Source organism: Parasteatoda tepidariorum, chromosome 2, assembly GCF_043381705.1.
Source record: "Parasteatoda tepidariorum isolate YZ-2023 chromosome 2, CAS_Ptep_4.0, whole genome shotgun sequence".
In the NCBI taxonomy this organism is placed as follows: domain Eukaryota; kingdom Metazoa; phylum Arthropoda; class Arachnida; order Araneae; family Theridiidae; genus Parasteatoda; species Parasteatoda tepidariorum.
This window is the reverse complement of record NC_092205.1, coordinates 100,530,089-100,550,777: the sequence shown is the minus strand read 5'-3', so window position 1 is coordinate 100,550,777 and position 20,689 is coordinate 100,530,089. Positions and strand designations below refer to the sequence as shown.

General features: G+C 26.5%; 2 protein-coding genes across 3 annotated transcripts in view; one reads left to right on the top strand and one right to left on the bottom strand.

The window, feature by feature from the left end:
• Positions 1-183: 183 nt before the first annotated feature.
• On the bottom strand, positions 184-15,307 carry LOC107438263 (BUD13 homolog). Its single transcript, XM_016050498.4, has 7 exons — positions 14,974-15,307; positions 12,206-12,369; positions 10,158-10,643; positions 8,857-8,975; positions 6,434-6,588; positions 2,215-2,393; positions 184-426 (listed from the first exon to the last, which is right to left on the bottom strand). The coding sequence occupies exons 1-7, from the start codon at positions 15,081-15,083 to the stop codon at positions 251-253; spliced, it is 1,389 nt and encodes a 462-aa protein (XP_015905984.2). The 5' UTR covers positions 15,084-15,307; the 3' UTR covers positions 184-250.
• The window catches only part of LOC107438264 (minichromosome maintenance 3), a 46,936-nt gene continuing 41,398 nt past the window's right edge, over positions 15,152-20,689 (top strand). The window contains exons 1-3 of one of the 2 annotated variants that reach the window (XM_016050500.3): positions 15,152-15,628; positions 16,901-17,013; positions 18,638-18,760. In XM_016050500.3, the coding sequence (XP_015905986.2) occupies positions 15,557-15,628; positions 16,901-17,013; positions 18,638-18,760 (308 nt within the window). In that variant the 5' untranslated portion in view covers positions 15,152-15,556. The remainder of the gene's footprint in view (positions 15,629-16,900; positions 17,014-18,637; positions 18,761-20,689) is intronic. The other variant, XM_043051543.2, reaches the window with a different exon arrangement.

Below are 20,689 nucleotides of genomic sequence, written 5' to 3'. Positions count from 1 at the left end.
CAAACACTAGAGACTATTAGATGAATATTATTTACGGTTAATCAAAAATAGACTTTTAAGACTATAGAAATACTAATTCTTAATATATTATACATAAAATCCTAACATGGTATTTATTTTTAGATAGCATATGACTAGTAAAATATATGTGTAAAATAGAGAGAATGAGAATATTACAAATTGTTTTGACAAAAAAAAACATTTTATTATCTTATATTTACAATTTATTTACAATTAGAAAAGCTTCTCTTTACATGTCTTGTACACTCCACAAGTAAGCTTCTTCTTCCGTCGCTTTTTTACTTGATTTTTGTTCAAAATATCTTTTTTCAAATCCATTTGATCTATCCACACCATCCCATCGATATCCTGGAGTAATACCAAACCGGTTAGGAGGAGGGGGTGGTCCACTGTATACAGGATATACTGAAATAAAAAAAAATGCACACTTTAAGATATTAAGTGTTTAACTTTTATAGTGAACAGAGTTTATACTTGAAATGAAAATTTTCCCCTGAGTTTTCCAAATCAATTTACATAAAATTCCAGGTTATAAAAAAAGCAGCAAAATTTATATTTAATAAAAATGTAAATTATATTTAATATACAAAAATAAACATAAATGTATAATAACAAACATTTGAAAAATAAAATGAAATGTAAATTTAACTTGTATCCCAATGTCAGTGATTTCAATTTAATGATTAAAACTAGCTTTTTAATGTTTTAAATACTCTATCAAAGACTGATATTTTGGGATAGTAAACTGAGGGTAAATTAAATGTTTTTTACACGTAAAAAAATTAAAATTTCAACTTAGAACTTGTGTATTATGTTTTGTTTTNAAAAAAAAAAAAAAAAAAAAAAAAAAAAAAAAAAAAAAAAAAAAAAAAAAAAAAAAAACTAGTAAGGGAAGCGATTAAGATATTAAGTGTTTAACTTTTATAGTGTACAGAGTTCATACTTAAAATGAAATTTTTTCCCTAAATTTTCTAAATCAATTTACATAAAATTCCAGGTTAAAGAAAAGTAGCAAAATTTATATTTAATAAAAATGTAAATTTTATTTAATATACAAAAATAAACTTAATTGTATAGTAATAAACATTTGAAAAATAAAATGAAAAGTAAATTTAACTTATACTCCAATGTCAACGATTTCAATTAAATGATTACAACTAGCTTTCTAATGTTGTAAATAATCTGATATTCTTAAAAATGCAATAATAATCAATTAAAAACAGTGATATAAAATTTAATGACTAAGATAATTTGTTATGCTTTAAATTTTGAGTAGTCAAAACAAAAAATATATAATTTTTCTAAAAATATTCTTTTAAAAGATTTTAGACGAAGTTAGAAATTTCAAACATATAGCAATTATAAGAGCAGGGCTATTTAGAATGCACAGTAATCAGGTACATAAAAAGTAACAGTTACAAATGAACCAAAAGCAATGGCATAAAAAAAAGTAAATCATATAGCCACAAATAAAATAATAAGAAGAGTAATGATAGAGGCCCTATACTCTAATTCGGTGTGAAGAGAAATAGGCGTGCGTGTATTAAGAATCATCGTAAGACTCTTTTTAATATTTTAAAATTACTAAAAAGTAAAAGTATGCAAGAAAAAACTAGCATTGTGGTTGAAAAACCAGTAGGCTTCCACTTTATGAAATGTTTCTTATTTATTCCTTATTTCCTCTCTCCTTGTTTTAATTGTGCATCGAAATCTTTTGTAAATGTAAGTAAAAAGTTGATTTAAAGAAGAAGAAAAATTCTTTTAAAAAAAGAAAAAAATGTTTGAATTTCAATTGTTTAAGGTTTTTAAACTTTTCCCCCAAGTTTAAATCAAATATGTTTATTTCCGCAGAGTTTTTGTAAAATTAAATTTAATTCTCTGAATTTTCTTTTAAATTAAACTTTAAAACCCAGAATTTTTCAAATTTGCCCTAAGGCAAACAAAAAGATTTTAAATTTCCTTATTAATTTATAAATATATATTTTTCTACTTTTCAAATTTTTTTTATTTCTCTTTTATTACATTCAAATTTTTTTATTTAATACTTTCTTTTTTTCATAAAATTTTTTATTAAGAATAATACAAGATACTTAGAGCAATAAGGCTCTAAGTATCTTGTATCATTCTATAGATAATGCTACAATTTTTTAATCATATACAAAGAGCAATATATTATTTTTATAATTGTTTTACCATTTACAGCATGTTTTTGCTTCTTTTTTCGCATATACTGGGCCATAGGATCATCATCACGGATTTCAGACTTAAGTTTTTCTTCTAAATCTTCATCATCACAATACCTGGCGAGTGGTTTTGATGTTTCATACAAATCTTCTGCTAATTTCTGATTTTTACTCTCTCCTTGAATCAAACTAAAAAGAGAAATAAATTCTGCTCACACATTTACAATTGTACATTGCGTTTTCAAAAATAAAATATAACAAAACTTCATATGGATGAAACAGAAGTCTTTATATAATATAAAATTAGGGCTTGCAATATTTTATTTAATGGTGCAGGGTGAACGAAAATTTTGTGTAGTGTAAGCTCATTAAGGAATGAAATTTAGTATGAAATTTATGTTAATAGTCATTTATTAATTTGCACAACCCAATTTCGTAATTCTGGCAGTCTTTTCTATAATCTTGTAAATCCAAGATTATATATATATACAGTGTAAATACACAAAAGACCAGCTCTATGTAGCGACCACCTCTATTTATGACCACTTTTGGGAGGCACAGAATTTTTTCCACATACTTTGTGTTGAAGAAAACCTTTATGGGAGATCATTAAAACCTCTTCCATTGACCGGGCAAACATCTGCACCAAATGTGGAAAAATTCAAATAAGGAAACACCAAAAAATATCAAAACAAAAAATGTAACAAAACAAATAAGTAGATTAAAATGTATTCTAAATATTTGAGTGAGGCTCTTATTTAGAGAGCTCTTTTTGATGATACAACTTCATGTTGCAGTCAGATTGCACTAAAGACAATGCTATCAATGATTTACTTTTAGAGTTGAATGTTAAATTAAAAGAAAAAAGTTATTTTTGAAAAAACTAGCATCTCAAACAAAAAAAACCTCTTCTCATCTTTTAAAGTTGACTAATTTTTATAATATAAAATTAAAGCAAACTTAAACAAAATACCTAATTGTTTATTTACTTAAAATATTTTTATCATTCATAATTGATAAATCTGGTTTTACACATAATTATATCAGTTGGGATAATTTTTATAGAGGCTAAATTTTACACATCGTAACGGCTTTCCATGACACCAACAGAAGTGGCATTTTCACACTAAGAAAACGACACTAACTAAAATTGTTTACAAAAAAATCATGTATCTTTGACAACAATTTTGAAGTCAATGTGAAGAAAGAAGAAAAAAAGCTTGAATTTCAATTGTTTAAAGTTTTTATACTTTCCCACCAAGTTTCAATTAAATATGTGTATTTTTGCTGAGAAGAATTAAATTTAACTTTCTGAAAATTAAAGTTAAAACTCATAATTTTTCAAATTTGCCCAGACTCAAATAAACCCTGTGTATTTAGATTAAACTTTTTGTTGCATTACATAAACATGAATTAAAAAAATAATGGGCAAAATACAATATGCAAATNATATATACATACACATACAGGGGTTAGACAAAATAATGGTAACACTTTTATACTAATAAATTTTTTTCTTCATATATTCAAGCTTTAATATTTCTCAAGAAATAATTAAAGCATAATTTCATAACTTCAGAAGTGTTTGGATCATGTGATTTCTCATTATTATCAATGAAATTTAAAACTTTTAGAGGCTTGTGGGACCAACAATAAATTACAAACAAAATATAGTGTTCTTGAACAACCTATGACAAAAAAGGTAGCAATAAATCTGTAGTAATTACTTTGGTTATTATATGTAATAATTGCACAAAATTTCATAAGTCTAGCTTAAATATTTATGGAAATTTGGACGTTTATTTAATAAAAAACTAATTTTTTTGTCATACAATTTTTTGCTATAACTTAAAAAATATTCAATAAAATTAAATGAAATTTTCAAAAAAATTAAAGTTAGTTACAAAATTATTGCTTTAAAATTAGAGAATAATTTGTTTAAAACTGTGAGGGATATGAGTGATTAAAGTAGTTCTTTTATACTGCGCATGCTTGAGAAAAATTTGAAATTTTTTTCTTAATTTTGTACAGAATCATCTTCGGAAACTGATTTTAAAAAAAATCATATTTTAATATCTTAAAAATTTCAAGCAATTTTCTAAGTAGTTTTTGAAATTTTCAAAAGAAATTAAAAATGATAAGGAGTTTTCTCTAAATATTATTTGTATCATAAGACAAAATTAATTACAATAAATGTTCACACACTAAAATATGATTGTATAAGGGAAGAAAACAGTAACACGCAAAAGAAAAGAAACAGGCAGTATAAAAGTACTACTTTAATTATTCTTATCTTGCACGATTTTTTCTCAAATTTTGAGGAACAGTTTTGAAATTAAGTTTAAATAGCACCAGTAAATTTGTTTACTTGTTGTATTGAATATTTTTAAAGTTGTCGTAAAAAAATTAGTTTTTTATACAAATGTCCATATTTCTATAAATGTTTAAGCTAGGTTAACGAAATTTAGTGCAATTATTGAACATAATAATCAAAATATTTGTTATGAGTTACAAATTTAAAGTTACATTTTTTGGCATTGGGTATTCAAAAACATTTTTTTCTATTTGTAATTTATTGTCGTTCCCTAAAACTTCTAAACTTAATTGAGAAGTATGAGAAATTGCATAACCTAAACTCTTCTATATTTATAAAATGATTCTCAAAGTAATTTTTGAGAAAGATCAAAAAATTTGTTAGTACAGAAGTGTTTTCCTTATTTTGTTCAGCCCCTATATATATATATTATACAGTATATGACAATACAATAAAAAAGATAATGCTTTTTAGATCCACTGGAAAAAGAAAGTAGAGAAGGCCGTGGTTCCCCACTTTCTTGGTTTAGTGGAGTCTTATTTTCTTGCAATTAATGAAAAGAATAGAAGATCAAAGATAAATCCGAAGTTGTTACGGAGAAATCTTCTGAGGAAGGTATTGGCCCACATTGGGCTGTCTGCCAACTATGATGATACATATAAATATATACAGAGAGAAATTGACTCCTTGTAGCGCATTGCTTTAGAAATCAATGGTCAACTTATAGTGAGGGACAAATCACGGTATTTTTCTATAATTTCATTCGAAGAAATTTTAGAGAAGTTTTATAGAAATACAATATACTGTGCGGAAGCTGCTAATACACAGAACTCTAATAATATATATAAATAGAAAACCAGAAAAGACCAAAGAAAAACATATAAAAAAATATTAGTTTTTAGAAATAATTTGTAAAAAAAAACATCATAGCAATTTTCTAAATTAAAAACAAAATAAATACAGAAAAGAAAAAAAAAAGATATCCTTTACAAAATATTTTGTTTTAAATTAATAATTTATTTTCTCCTTTTAACTTTTTTTAATTTCCTTTTCTGAAGTGTTTTCTAGTTTTATATTCATTACTGTTGTATAATATTTAGTAGATGAGATGAAATGAAATTAAAAATTTATCACATTTAGAAGAAAGTAACCATATAATAAAGTATTGTAGTATATAAAAATGATGAAAAATAGAAAAGTCTTATACAATAAAATAACAAAACTTTAGTACACAATTAGAATAAAAAGTCAAAAGCAGCCATTTCAGTTCGACCTGTTATTTCAGTAATTAATAATTTGAGCTGATAAATAAAACTTTTCTTTACTTAAAATATAAACTGTAATCAGCTGCCAAGTTGTTATGAACTCACAAAACCAATGCAAATTTCGATGTAATGTTTTCTCAGAAAATACTAAAGAAACTTTCTTTTTGTTTAGTCCTCTTTGTTATGGCGAGCACTTTAGCAGCTTTTTTTCTTTTACTGCATCTTTCATTTAAATTAACAAAAACAAAAGACAATTTTTCCAAATTTAAAAAAAAGAAACACATGTCAAAGTGTATACAAGAGGTATAAAGCAAAAATAAAAACAAAAGATACAATATGCATTTACACAGAAAATTTCAACCAAGAAGGGCATCTTTGTTAAATAAAATGAGAAAAAAATAAGTTTTTTGAGCAGGAAAATATTTATTCATTGCAATAGGTTTAATATTAATTAAAACAATTCTATTTTTATTTCAATAATCTTCTAGGCTTTCTGTCATGTACAAATTTTTAGTTAGAGGAAATTTTTTTTAGATTACTCACATGTTCATTTTTAAAAGACATTTGTTAATTTCATAAAGATATCTCCATTAAAATTTATAGAAAAACACACATTAATGACTTAGAAGATTGTTGTCACTAATACATACCCTTTACCCCACTTGTCATATTTCTTTTGTTGCTCTGCCAATTCCTTTTTCTTTTCATCATCGACCTTTGATTCATCTTCAAGATTCCTTTTTTGCCCTGTACGCTTATCTCTGACTACAGTACCGGCATTACGTCCAGATAACTCATCATCCAACTAAAAACAAATTTTTTGATAAATTAGCATATTAATTAAAACGATGATTTAGCATATTAGCATATTAATTAAAACAAAATCATGCACTTGCAATTCATGATTACGGAAAATGAACATGTATTGAAATATATAACGTATGATTAGGTTCAACATTTGCCTTTTGGTTCATTCAACATTAAAACACAATCACAGCGCCATGACGACATTGTCGCAGTACGTTACTGAGTTTTTGCAGAAAGAATTTTCTATTAAAAAGCAAAAAATTTTCTTTTCTACAGAAATTTACAGGTAATATTTAAATCAGTATTTTTGGCAGTTATTGATATTGATTTATACGTTGTTTTTTAAATATCCCGATATATTTCAAACAATATGGAAAATTCGAATCCTGCATTTGAGTATTTACTTTTTAAGGCAATAATTCTATGGAATTCTTGGCAGTTATTGATAAATTTCCATTTCTCCATAGTTTTTAAATCCGAAATTTTGTACACGATATTATTTATTACAACAACCTAATCTCGAAACGAAACACGCATTTGTAGAATCCGATCAGCGTGATTTTGTTCTCTATCTTCTTTTTTTTGGCAATTACTACTACGGATTTCAAGATTTTTTTTTATTGTGATGATTATTTACAAAATGCAAAGAAGGAAATAATGCATTCCTCTCTAACAAAATACAAGGATATCACCCACAATATTAGAATAAAAAAATATTACATATTCAACAAAAAAATATTTTATAGTTGATTTTCTTTTTTTTTGTTTGTAAACACAGCACTTTTGTTATTTTAAATTAATAACATATATGTTTGCTACTATTTAAAGTATCTTGCAGAATGATATAAGTGCTAGAGAGTTTTGTCACAGATAGCTTGAAAAACTTCTGCCACAGGGAACATTTCTAAATCAACTTCTGTTTTTTTAACATAGTAAATCCTGGGGATCAATGTTGTCGAACCACTAGGTGTTACAGAATCCATTTTAGTTTCAGACTGATAAGAAATCCAAGAGTGTAGAATAGTAATTGTTTTTCTATGAAAAATATTTTTTGTTATTCACTTAAAGATTTTGTTATTGTTTAGGGGCATTTTCAACAGTTGTAGAAATTAAGAAAAATTAGTCATTGGTTCAAAAGAGTAGTTAACTAAATATGAAACAAGATAAATTAAGAAATACAATAAAGCTTTAGTAAACTGATTAACAAAAGAAAATGAAGTTTTATATACATAAATAGCCATTATAATAAACATTCAAAGTGAAATTAGACAAAAATAATTTAATAGTACTGCAGATAGATGACAGAATTGCAACTTTTATGATGGAATCATAAATCTTGGTACACGTATACCCCATGTATAAAACTTTAATTCTGAATGGGAGGCCATCTCAGGTTCAACCCATAACAATAATAGCATATTCAAAATGGAAACCTCTGAAACATTTTTGCAACAATTTTGAATTATATCTATAAATTTCGTACATGAATTTTTTAAAAATTTTTTTTTCCAAAATAGTCATATCTTTAATAGATATCATTCAAAATTGTAAAATAAATAAAAAAAATATTTAAAAATAATGCATCACAACTGTTCAGGGATCGCATTTTGAATGAGGACCATTATTGTTAAGGGTCAAGTCTGAAATTGCCTTCCATCCAAAATTAAAGTTTATATGTTTGGTATATGTGTGCCAAGTTTTATGCTTCTATCATAAAAAAGTGTGATTTTTTAAAAAAACTATTTTACCATTCAGTCGGACTAAAATAAAAAATTAAGATGAAATAATGAAAATTGTGTTTTAGATCAAAAGTCATTATAATAAACAATAAATATGATAAAAGATTAAGGATGTGAAATTAAATTAAAATAACTTTGAGTGTGTGTGAGTGATTCTTAGTTATTATGAAGCATGCCAATTTGGATTAAGATACATTCTAAAAATATTCTGGCGTCAAACCCTATCTAACTCAGACCTCTAAGTAAAGTTAAACCAACTCTTAGATATTAATATAGAGCTTAAAAATCTGAATAAAATTAATACAATTTCTAAATAAATAGATAAATGTAAATTATTTTTTTAACATTCTGGTACTATGATAAATTTTATTTAGTTAATTTAAACTATGCAACTAAACAATTATATTGGTCATTTTTAGTTTCTCCAAATTTGTATAGTTCTCCAACTTTTGTCTTCCAGAAAAAATCTTAACCCTAAAATGCATCACATTCAATAAAATTTAAAAATTATAGTTCAGAAAATACACCTCTTCAATTCTAGATCTTTCTCTTTTTTTAAACTCTTTTGTTTCCTCTCTTAGTGTTACTGCATTCTGTAGGCCAGCCTTCAAACCAGAAAGCGTTTTCATGGGGCGGATCTCTTTATCTACGAGAAGAAAAAAGTATATGAATGTTAATTTTAGATGCATAATAATAACATACTTAGTTAATTTAAAAATAGAGAGTTCTGAATTAAAAAAACTGAAAATAAGTCAAACTGATGACTATAATTGAAGCTATTCTTTATTTATATAGAAAAAATACCCAGACTTCTTTATTTAGAAATAATACTCAAATAATTAAGCAGGAAATAAACTCCACAATAACCTAAGCAAGCAATAATAAATTTTAGAATATTTTCTAAAATATACAAACCCAGAAATTTTTGTCATTAATTTACAAGAAACTGGTCAAATCTAGCAGAGTAAGCAGCTATGCTTTCATGTACTGCTAGCAATGGTCAGAAAAACTACATTTCTTTGTAGTTTTAAACTACTTCAATATTGATGCAGTTAACAAGAACTATAGTTATTTTTTTAATTGTAGAGATTACAAACTACTTTTGAAATGTAGTCACTACTTTTAAGAGACAAATTCAATCACTCATATTCAAAATTACATTCATGTTCAAAATTAAAAAAGTTGAGCATTGAAGTAAAAAATTCATAAAAAAATTTTCAGAATAAAAAATAATTTTTTTAATCTCCAATTTTTTAAATGAATAGTATATTTATCTTGAATTAATTTCAATAAATGCTAGAAAACTATATAATATGTATGATTTTGTTACATGTTTAAAGATTAAATTAATTTAAATGGAAAAAAACAAAAACAATTTAAGTAAAATACATTGAGGATATCCTCATTACTTAAGATTTGCACTAATCAAATTTGAAAAATAAGTAGCACTTCACCCTGTTTTTTTACTAAACTAATGTTAAAAGTAGTTGCTAGGAAACTACTATTTCTTTGCATCAAACTACTCACTACGCAACTGTTTTTAAAAAATAGAACATTACACAACAAACTATGAAAAAAACTAATGACTACAGTAGTTTTTTTATTTGCAGAGCATTATTTCTGATCATTGACTGGATATTATACAACTCAGTCTTGGTGACTGTGATTTTTAGAGAAGTTAAAATTTTACATACACATAAAAAAAATTTTTTTTTTTCAAAATAGCTACGAAAATAGTTATTTTCCTTTAACATTGCAAAATAAAACAGTTATAACTTTGAAAAAATAAATCGGGACCAATATGTTCCAAAAATAAACATTGACAAACCTTTTGATTTCGTTTCTCTACTTGCAGAAAGAGTACTTTTTCTCGGTGGAGAAAGATCACTATCGTCATCATCTTTAAATGAAGGAGACTTTCTTCTTCTGAATTTTCTTTCAGGAGACAAATCGCTATCATCATCTTTAAAAGTGGAAGATTTTCTTTTGCTTAATCTTTCAGGAGATAAATCACTATCTGACTTTACATGTGAAGATTTTAGTTTCTTCCTAGATCTTTCAGGGGAGAGATCCCTTCTAGAGTTATCTTGAAGAGATTTGTGTCTGTTGGGTCTAACAGGGGAGAGGTCGCTATCGGAGTTTGTGTGAGCAGAGTTTTGTGGTTTAGGTCTTGCAGGAGAGAGATCACTATCAGAATCGTGCCTGCCTCTAGAATTGGGCACTGACTTTTTACTTTTTGAGGAGGGCTTAAACTCCTTTCTTTTTTTATGGGGAGAGTTGGTGGTGCCAAGACTGCTTTCTGTTTCTTCTTCTCCTGCAAAAAAAAGTAAAAGGTGTAGAAAAAAAGAAATATTCATCCAAACATACTTTATCTAAATATAACCAAAAAATAGATATAATAGACTCTTAATGTGATCAAATTTAATTTTACTAATATAGGGTGCACATCCAAATCTTTCAACAAAAAATAAGCACCTTTTAAGTATTTTTAAGCACTACATGCATTAACAAAATGCAAATAATTTTCAAAGACTTCATATGATCATCATAAAATAACTAGTTCCTAACAAAGAACACTTTTCTTCATTATATTAGCCATCATAAAAAGATCAAGAGATTTTTCGGTTCGATATCAGAGGGTGAAAAATGAAGCCTGAAATTGAGAATTTCTTGCAAAATGCAGCAGAGTTGCATATGAGAGTGCAAGATTCTCACCAAACCCAGCTCAGTATACACACATGCAGACCCACAGTACTCCATCAAACATGTAAAATGATTTGCGCTTTCATACGCTATAGGCCGACAGGAGGCCGAAATAGATTGTGGCTGAATGAATTGTGAGAACGTTAAATAGAACAATGTGAAAAGCACGTTTTTGAATAATATGTGGCGAAAATCAACATGGTAAAGAGAAAAATCTGATTTTCGAAAAGGGAAAATTAAGCACTTTTTAAAAGCACTGAATGAAAAAAACACCTTTAAGGGCTTCAAAAAAAAATCAAAAATAAGCACCTTAAGCACTTTTTAAAAATGCTAAGCACCACATAATAGCAAAATCACTGAACCTGTAACTTCTCAATTCATTTGTATGTTAAAATTATCGTTTTCTGCAACCATGTCATAGTTTAATGTTATTAGTGCTTTTATTCCTTTATTTGAAAATCATCTTAATTGCTAAAAATTATTTACTATATATTCAGAAGAAACCTGTTTTTTTCTTTCTTTGCATCATGATTAGAATTTCTGCGAATTCTCTCTTCTTCACTTAAGGTGAACTTTCTAGTGGAGGTGGGCAGAAATGTGGTGATTGTTCAAATTTAATTATGCAAACATTAGATTTTAAGTGAAATACTGATGTTATACTCCTGCTTTTGTTGGAGTTACAACTGCATTTCAAGGTTTATAAACAATCCAATAATGAAATATGTAAAAATAAATATAATGAATTGGATGACCCACGTGATTTGAATGAGTGATGACAATAACAATAAAAAATATATTGCTTTTTTAGACCCACTGGAACAAGAAAGCTGGGAAGGCCGTGATTGAGATGGGTAGACGTGTTGGAGTCTGATTTTTTTCAATTAATGAAAAGAATTGGATATGAAAGATAAATCGGAAGTCATCATGGACAAATCTCTAAAGGAAGGCATTGGCCCACATTGTGCTGTCTGGCTAATTATGATGATGACAGTTCTACACGGCAGTGAAAGAAAGATTATTTCAAAGCTTAGGAAGAAAAGTTTTTAGTCTAAAAATGTAAATTACTAATTATCTAAATACTATGATAAATACATAAATATAATATAGAAGGGAATAGAGAAATTTTAATAGTTAATGAGATACATCAAGCCTTCATGAGCAACTTTTATTCACCTAATCTTTTCCATCTTGAAGATTCATAAATTTCTTTAGACTTTATTTCTATGGGTCTTTCATCCACTACTTCTGCTATAACTGGACATTCTTCTTCATCTGTTTCTTCCTTGCTTCCAAATTTAATAGACCTTATATCAACATCTTCATGAACTATTTTCACACTAAAATATATATAAAAAAAAAGAAGAAAGTCAATAAATTAGGAAAGTTAAAAACGCGTTTAAAAATAATATAAATACAGATCTTTTAAACCATTTCTCTCACAAATGAGCTAACTTATAGCTTGTGAGCTATGTTTTTCTCCTGTACACAATTTCTTTATCTATTATTGCAAGAAAAAAATGTTTTGCTTATAATAAAAAGCATAAGAGTTGAAATAAGATTTCAAATGGATTGCTATCTAGAAGATTAATATGTCGTTCTAAAAATTGATAAGAAGAAACTATTTAGGAATATTATATACTTCCACAGTAGCTCAAAATAAAATATTGAATACAATAGAACTTTACCTAAGATAATGCAGATTAAGCATAAGGGAATCAAAATCTTTAAATTTATAGAGGTTTATATCTTTTTCTAATAATCAGTTATAAGCATAATAATCAATTATAAGTGATTATAATTGATTATGATGCATATAATCAATTATAAGTAATTATAAGCATAACAGAATCAAAATCTTTAAACTTATAGAGGCATATATCTCCTTCTAATAACCGATTTTCATCATCATTCGAAATTGAAAATCGAAATTGATACTTTAAAAATTTAAAGGGTTCAATGTGATTTAGATTAAAACAAAATCATTACAGAGCAAAATAAGATTCAACATTTAGTTGAGAATATACAACTTCAACTTGAAGACATAGTATACAGTGAGTAATAAAAGGATTTAGGAACATTAAATAAACAAGTTTCTTTGGTTAATTCATTTTTGAAAGCTTTTTTCGAGAGACAAAAAGAATGAGAAAGTTACAAACCAGTAAAGGGTTAATATTAATTGTATTCTCCCACTTTTTCAACTTTTAATGATGCATTAATAATATTGCATTAAAATTGTGGGATTTGAAATACCACAAAGAAGTGCATGGCATCAAAAAAAAAAAAAAACTTCAAACCCACTTAAATTCATAAATTAGTACAAATAAACTTCATCAAAAATGTATAGAAAATAATTAATAAAAAATTAATATTTTTTAAGAATAATTTCTTTTAAGCTAATTGAAACCTCTACAGTTGCGAACACTTCACAATATTACACTTATTAATTTAGGAAATTTATTAGTATATTGCTATGAATTTGAAGGAGATATTTCCGTACTGTGTTCTGTTACACTAATTACAATTGCCAAGGCACCTAATGGATTTTAAACTTGGTTTTAAAAAATATGCAGAGGTTTGACCTGGACTCGCTACGAATTATTCCCTACAAATTGGTCCCCGAATATATATATATATTAGTATTTTGCAGGTCTCTACTCAGAAATTGACATGACTTGGCGATTATTCAGCCGCAGATCACTAATATGAATNCAAATCTTTGAATCAAAAATAAGCACTTTTTAAAAACTTTTCAAGCACTTTACAAAAATTTTCAAGCACTCAAAAAATTCATATTCAATCAATGATATTATTGAAAAGCAAAAACTTTTTATAAACAGTTTTAGCGTCAAAAAAAAAGAAGAAAGAAACGGGCGTAAATCAAAACAATCAGTACTTTCCCACATCACCGAGTGAATTCAACTTGACCCTGAACTCAGAACAAAAGTACCCTTACCCCCTACGTCAAAAAAAGTGTTAGAAGTAAAATAAATTAAACAAGAACAAAATTAAAATAAATTAAAAAGAAAAACATTTCATAAGGATCCGATATTCTCTATCCGAATTGGAGCACTCGGGTTTCGGTTTCATGAGTGCGCGCATGCAAGTCATAACGTGGGTACGACATGAAATTCGCGTGAATAATTACGTAGCAAACTCCCCATTTTTCGTGAAATGCATGGGATCCACCAGATATCACTGAAGGGAAGAAAAAAAATTATGCGGAAAAAAAGCACTTTTTAAAAACGCCAGCTGAAAAAAGCACCTTTAAAAGCTTTTAAAAACGAAATCCCCAAAAAAGCACCTTTAAGTACTTTTTACAAACGCTACGCACCATGATTTTAGTTTTTTGCAGGCCTCTACCCAGAAATTTACATGACTTGGCGATTATTCAACCGCAGATCACTAATATGAACATCTTCTCAATTCGGAATATATTGAAAATCATAATGTTTTTTTATTGTAAATTACGTAGAATTCAAATTGCTCTTGGCCTTGAAGGCAGATGTCAGACATGGATCATTTGATATCCAGGGAAAATATATGTATACAATAAACACCAAAATAATCAGTAATAGTTTACCAAGAACCTATCAAATAACGGTAAGCATAGTTTGCCTTAACCATAAGTTTACGTCATTGTAATAAAAGATATCTAAAATATAGTGATCAGAAACGGGATTTGAACAAATTGAACGAAAATTATCGCCAAACCAAGAGTCCCCCGAATGTACATCTTAATCATATAATCGTAAAGTTTTGGCGAGTTAAGAGCTGTGGCCCACAGAAAACATAAAATCCTCAAAAAGGACAGACTTGAAGGATCTAACTCGTAGCGATTGTAACTGGTGCAAACAGACACCGATACGGAAATATCCCCCTTTAAACAAATCATTAAACTGTGAACTCTGAAAAACTGTTACTGAATCAAAATAAAGTTTTACGTAGGTAAAATGGATTTGCAAGTTTTCGGCTTTCTTTTACGTTTCTTTCCTTTGTCATCTCCTTCGATATAACGTTTTAAATATTCTTGCTTAGATAATTCAGAGCACATAGCAGTTGCTTCAAGCTAACAAAAAGTGAATAAAAAGCAATTCATAAATTCGTTGCAAAACTTCGTTCAACAGCACAGCCACAGGCGAAGAGTTTGTTTACTAATATAGGGTGCTTTAAGAAATGGATTGTGAAACTCTTTACTGAATTTTTTCAACTTTTATATTTGTTTCTGCGTTGTATAAAATGCAAGATTTTGTCGCTTTTTTGAACTACAACTGATTAAACGTTTGATTTGTAAATTCCTCAAAATAACGTTTTAAACTACTTGTTTTTGTTGCAATAAAAAATCGCTTAAAAAACCAAATGTAAATTAAATAGCTGGAACATCAACTTCTCAACTTTATCTGATTTGGCGCGAAGTCGAAGCTCCCGATATCTGTTTTTGTTATGTCCAGTTCCTTTTGTTTGACACTAATTGCTCTTTAAATTTTCAATATTCCTACTTAAAGTTTTATTATTTTTCTTTAAAAAATGGCTGATATTGATATTGATCAACGCTTAAGAGATATTCAAAAGGAGTACCTTGACTTTTTGGATGATGATGTACAGTATTAATGCCTTTTATTCCTATAGTTCACTTTTTGCTTCATAATTAGATTTTTAGTATTGTTTGCTTATTAAGTCAAAGACTGTTTATAAATTCTTTCCAAGTTGAGTTTTTGTATATATCATTGCCATAGCTAATTTTAACTATTAACTTGATTGTAAAATGTATGCTAAATTCCTATTTTTTTTTTTATTTAGTATTATGTTTCTTAGAATAAAATTGCTCGTAATTTTATTATTGATAAATTAAGACTTCTTTTAAATAGTTCACACTCAAAGAATACTCTTTGCTGCTATCTTGTCATAAGTTTATTAAATGCAGTCAATTTTACTTAAATTTTTTTATCATATCTGTCTATTCTAATTTTTTAAGTTTTTCAGTTTCGTAGAATTGATTACTCTAGTGGAAATCTCTAAAGACAAATTAATCTTTACTCACATTAAAAGCATCTAAGTCAAAATTTCTATACTTAATACATAAAATTATTTTAAATGTTAAAATATTATATGTTTTGTTTTGATCTTACTGATTCAGTTTAAAAATGTATCAAAAAAGTATCTCATTTGATTAGATAGTTTTTAAATTTCCCCCCGTTTATTTTTGTTTTGACCTTTTTAACTGAGCACTAAGACCTATTTTTTAATATTTATAAATTTTGTGTTACTAAATAACACTTTCAATGTCTTGATATTATGTTTGTTGAGGTAATTCATAGTGTGTAGAGTTTTTAAAAAGGGCTTAACGGTGCTTATTTTCGTATCTTAAAAGCCCTTATAGGTACTTATAATTGTTTTACATGTTTCATGAAATACTTGCGGGTCCGCAAGTTTGTATACTGAGTTGGGTTCGGTGAGATTTTTGCCCTCTCATGTGCAGTTCTGCTACATTTTGCACAATATTCTCAATTTTAGGCTTCATTTTCTCCCCTTGAAATAGAACCTAATAATTTCTCTATATTTTTATGGTGGCTAATCAAAAATAAGAGTTCTTTGTCAGAAACTAGTTATTTAATCATGATCATGTAAATTCTTTGAAAATTATTTTGTTATTGTATATAGTGCTTAAAAATATTTTTTTAGTGCTGAAAAATTACTTAAAAGGTGCTTAATTTTTGTTAAAGATTTGGCTGTGCACCCTGTAATTGAAGTAAATGATAATTTGGAACTTATAAATATTAAATTTTTCTTTCTTTGTTTTCTTTTTTATCCTTTGATTTTTTTTAATGTTAAACTTGTTATTAATTTTTCAAATTTCCTCTCTTAATTTAGAGTGACCAAGGTGTTTATAGTCAACTTGCTAAGGACTTAATATTGAGGAAAGGAAGACGAATGCTGATAAATGTAAATGACCTGCGAAAAAAGAATCCTGTCAGATGTCAAAGGTCCTAATTTTATTAGAAATTTTTTTCTTTAATAGTGATTACCCATTATATAGTAATAAACTTATTTCTTGTCATCCTAATTTTATGTTATTATAATCAGGGTTGGGTTTTTGACGTCAAAAAGTGGTTTTTGACATGACAAGGGTATAATACTGGTTTAAACCGTCAAAAACCCGTCAAAAATGTCAAAAACTGAAGTTTGCCAAGAAAATATATAAACTTCAAAACTACCAACAGTTGCCATGCATTATATTGAAATTTAATTATACTATAGGTAATCAGCAGGTTTTAAAATATTTTTTAATTAAAATTAAGGTAAAATAACAGATTTAAAATCTCAGAAATTTATATTCAAATGCATGTGCAGAAAAATTTTGCACAAAAATTGTTTAAATATTTATATTTAAAAAAAAATTTTTTTTTTTTTTTGATACTTAAGAAAATTAAAAGTTTATTACTATGCATTTTTGACATATAAGGAACATATAACTAATATTTATAAGGAACTTACAAGTTATGTTGTATAAATACAAACTTGATACAAGATACAAGTGTATAAAAAAATTTTTTTTAATGTTATACCGAATATCTTTATTATCCAGTATGTTAATTTGAATTTAAAAGTAGTTATATTTGTGAATAATGATAAATATAATTCATATTGTTTATTATATTTATTTATAATTATTACACTTATCATTTTAAAACAATTTTTACCTCTTAATTTTTTTCCCCCACTTGTATTAAGAATACAAATAATGCATATCTTGAAAGCAAGAAGTAATTATTCAACAGCTGAATATTTAGATATTCAACAAAACTATGTATATAGTATTCAGCAAAATGAAATTCACAAGTATTTGGATAAACTAAATTTTCAGCATAGTAAATGAATAGGCTGAATATACTGTAAATCGACACTAACTACTCTGTGTATTTAACAGAAAGCACTTAAATTTGTATTGTCTTATGTTAAAAAGATTATTAAGAAGATTTAAAAGAATATTAAAAAGATTTTTCTTTAAAAGATGTCTAATGTACAAAACTGCTAATGTTTATCTTTAAAAATGTCTAATTTTTAGTATAATCTATACTATACACTAAATTTGGTTATAAATAAATTTCTTAATAATATCACTGCAGATTTTCAATAACACATGAAAATGAATACATAATATTACAAAAGATGTGAGCTTTCAAAAGTACAAGATTTTGGTTACTATTCAAAATATAAGTGTTTCTTCAAAATTTTAAATTTATTTTTTCTAGAACATATTTAGAAACACTATCCTTTATAAAAAATATATAAATTTTATGTATTAATTAAATTTCACATATGAATATAGGTTTTTGACATTTTCGACATTTTTGACAGTGAGGTTTTTGACGTGACGGTTTAAACCATGGTTTAAACTGTCAAAAACTGTCACATGTCAAAAACCTGCCAACCCTGATTATAATGCTCTTATGTTGACTACATAATGCTCTTATGTTACTATCTTCATATTGTTCTTATGTTGCTTATATATATTGTTCTACCTCATAACGTTCTTATGTTGTCCTCATTACATGTTCTTATGCAACTACCTGTAAGTTAGTAAAATAATTATGTTTTATTTTCTAGCCTGTTGAATTCTTCCTTTGAAGAGTTTGTGGCATTTCAAAGAGCCTTAAAAGAATTGATTTCAGCTGCTGATCCAACCTATGCCAAAGATATAGAAGAGTTTTTTATTGCACTTGAAGGAAGGTAAATTAATAATCAATTGTTATATTTTCAGTATTAATATACAGATGTTCTACTTTTCTACAGAATCACTTTATTTTTGTCCAATATCCTTCATAAACTTAATAGTTGTAAAATTTCTGAAATTTAATTTATTAAACTAAAAAGCCATCCACAAATTGTTCAAGTGATTGAAGTATTTTATTTACCTGTTATATTTCTGAATTTTTATGACTCTTGAATAGTGATTTAAAAAAAAAAAAAGAACTGAAAGTTTTCACTCAAATTTTATAAACGTGAATTGAGTGTCATATTCTTATGTATTCTTTTTAGAAGATTAAAAAAAAAATTGAATGATAGAGATAACATGATGCATAGCATTTCTCAAAAGTATCTTAAGGTGCTTATTTTTGTTTTTTAAAAAGCCCTTAATAGTGCTTTTTTCAGGAGATGTGTGTAAGAAGTGCTTAATTTTTGCTTTTTAAAAATTAGATTTTTTCCCCATGACGATTGTTGTCAAGAATTACACAGGGCATTGTTTTGCTACATTCCATTCTACATTTTCGTAGTTTATTTCTTTATACCGATGTTTATATTGTGTGCAAGCTGTTGTTATTTTACGTGTTAGATGGTCCTCATGCATGTGTACTAAGCTAAATTTAGCGGATATAATTCTTGCAATTGCATACAGCTCTGCTGCATTTTTAGAGAGATTTTCATTTTAAAGCTTCATCTTCTGCCTCTTAAAATAAAAAGAAATTTCTTGAATTTTTTTATCATTAGAATCAATTAAACGTTGTTAAATCTTTTTTTCCTAATAGCAAGTTGAACTTTACTTTTTTCTTCTTGTTAATTTCTTCTTTTGTAACTCTTCATAATAGGTATGCTGCAGAATTTGTTGATTTAAATCAGCTTGATTTAAATGAAATGATTTTTTTGAAAAAAATAATTGATTTAAATAATTTTTTTATTTATTTATATTTATTGATAGTACAGTACAATCTAAACTGCGCAATCCCTTAGGAAATGCAAAACCTGGAAAGAAAAAAAAAACAATTTTTTTTTAATGTAGTCTGTGTCATTAAATTAAATAACCCAGTATTAGAATTGTGCTGTCTCTTATCAATAAGTATTTTTTTCTCATAATATGTTAACAGTATCTTTGACATTATCAGATTTTCTCTAAAGAAATTTTGTGAAAATAAATTCCAATGAGTGCATAGATTTTTATAAAATTTTTTAGCTTAACTTATATATTTTGATATAGGATTAAAAATGAATATTTTAATATAAAAATTTATAGATTAAATATTTATTTATTTTTTGATGAATGACTACATTTATAAACACAATCTGTTACATTTATTTTGCCATTTTAAAAATCAAGAGGAAAAAAAAGAAATCACAATTTTAAATTAAAATTGTGGTTTGCTAATTGAAACTTTGCTTTAATAATTAAAGTACAGGGGTCTGTCCGAGCCAAATTTACTACCGTTTAGAGCTACCTTCACAAATTCAACTTTAGGAAAAACTGTAGAATAATTTCACAAAATACTTTTTCTTAAAATTTTAGTTTTGTGTTTCGTAGGAAGCGATAAATACATATTTTTACAATATTTTTGTGTTGCTTTTTTAATATAATTTTTTATTTTCACAAATTATGTCTAAATTTTCACAAAATAGGTGCCTTTCAGAAAAACATAAACAGACCCCTGAAGTACTCTTTAAATTCTCTATTTCATCTAGTCTTTAAATTTCAATCATGCATTTGTTCCAAAATGGTTGCCCATGCATTCAAAGCTATGTATTATAACGAAAAATTATTTTAGTAAGTTAAAGCTCGTAAAATATTGTTATAATATAGTTTTAATGTTAATTTAATTTTGACTAAACATTTATGAAGTATTTTTAATCATAAATTAATTTTCTTACAGTGTATTTGAGTAAAAAATC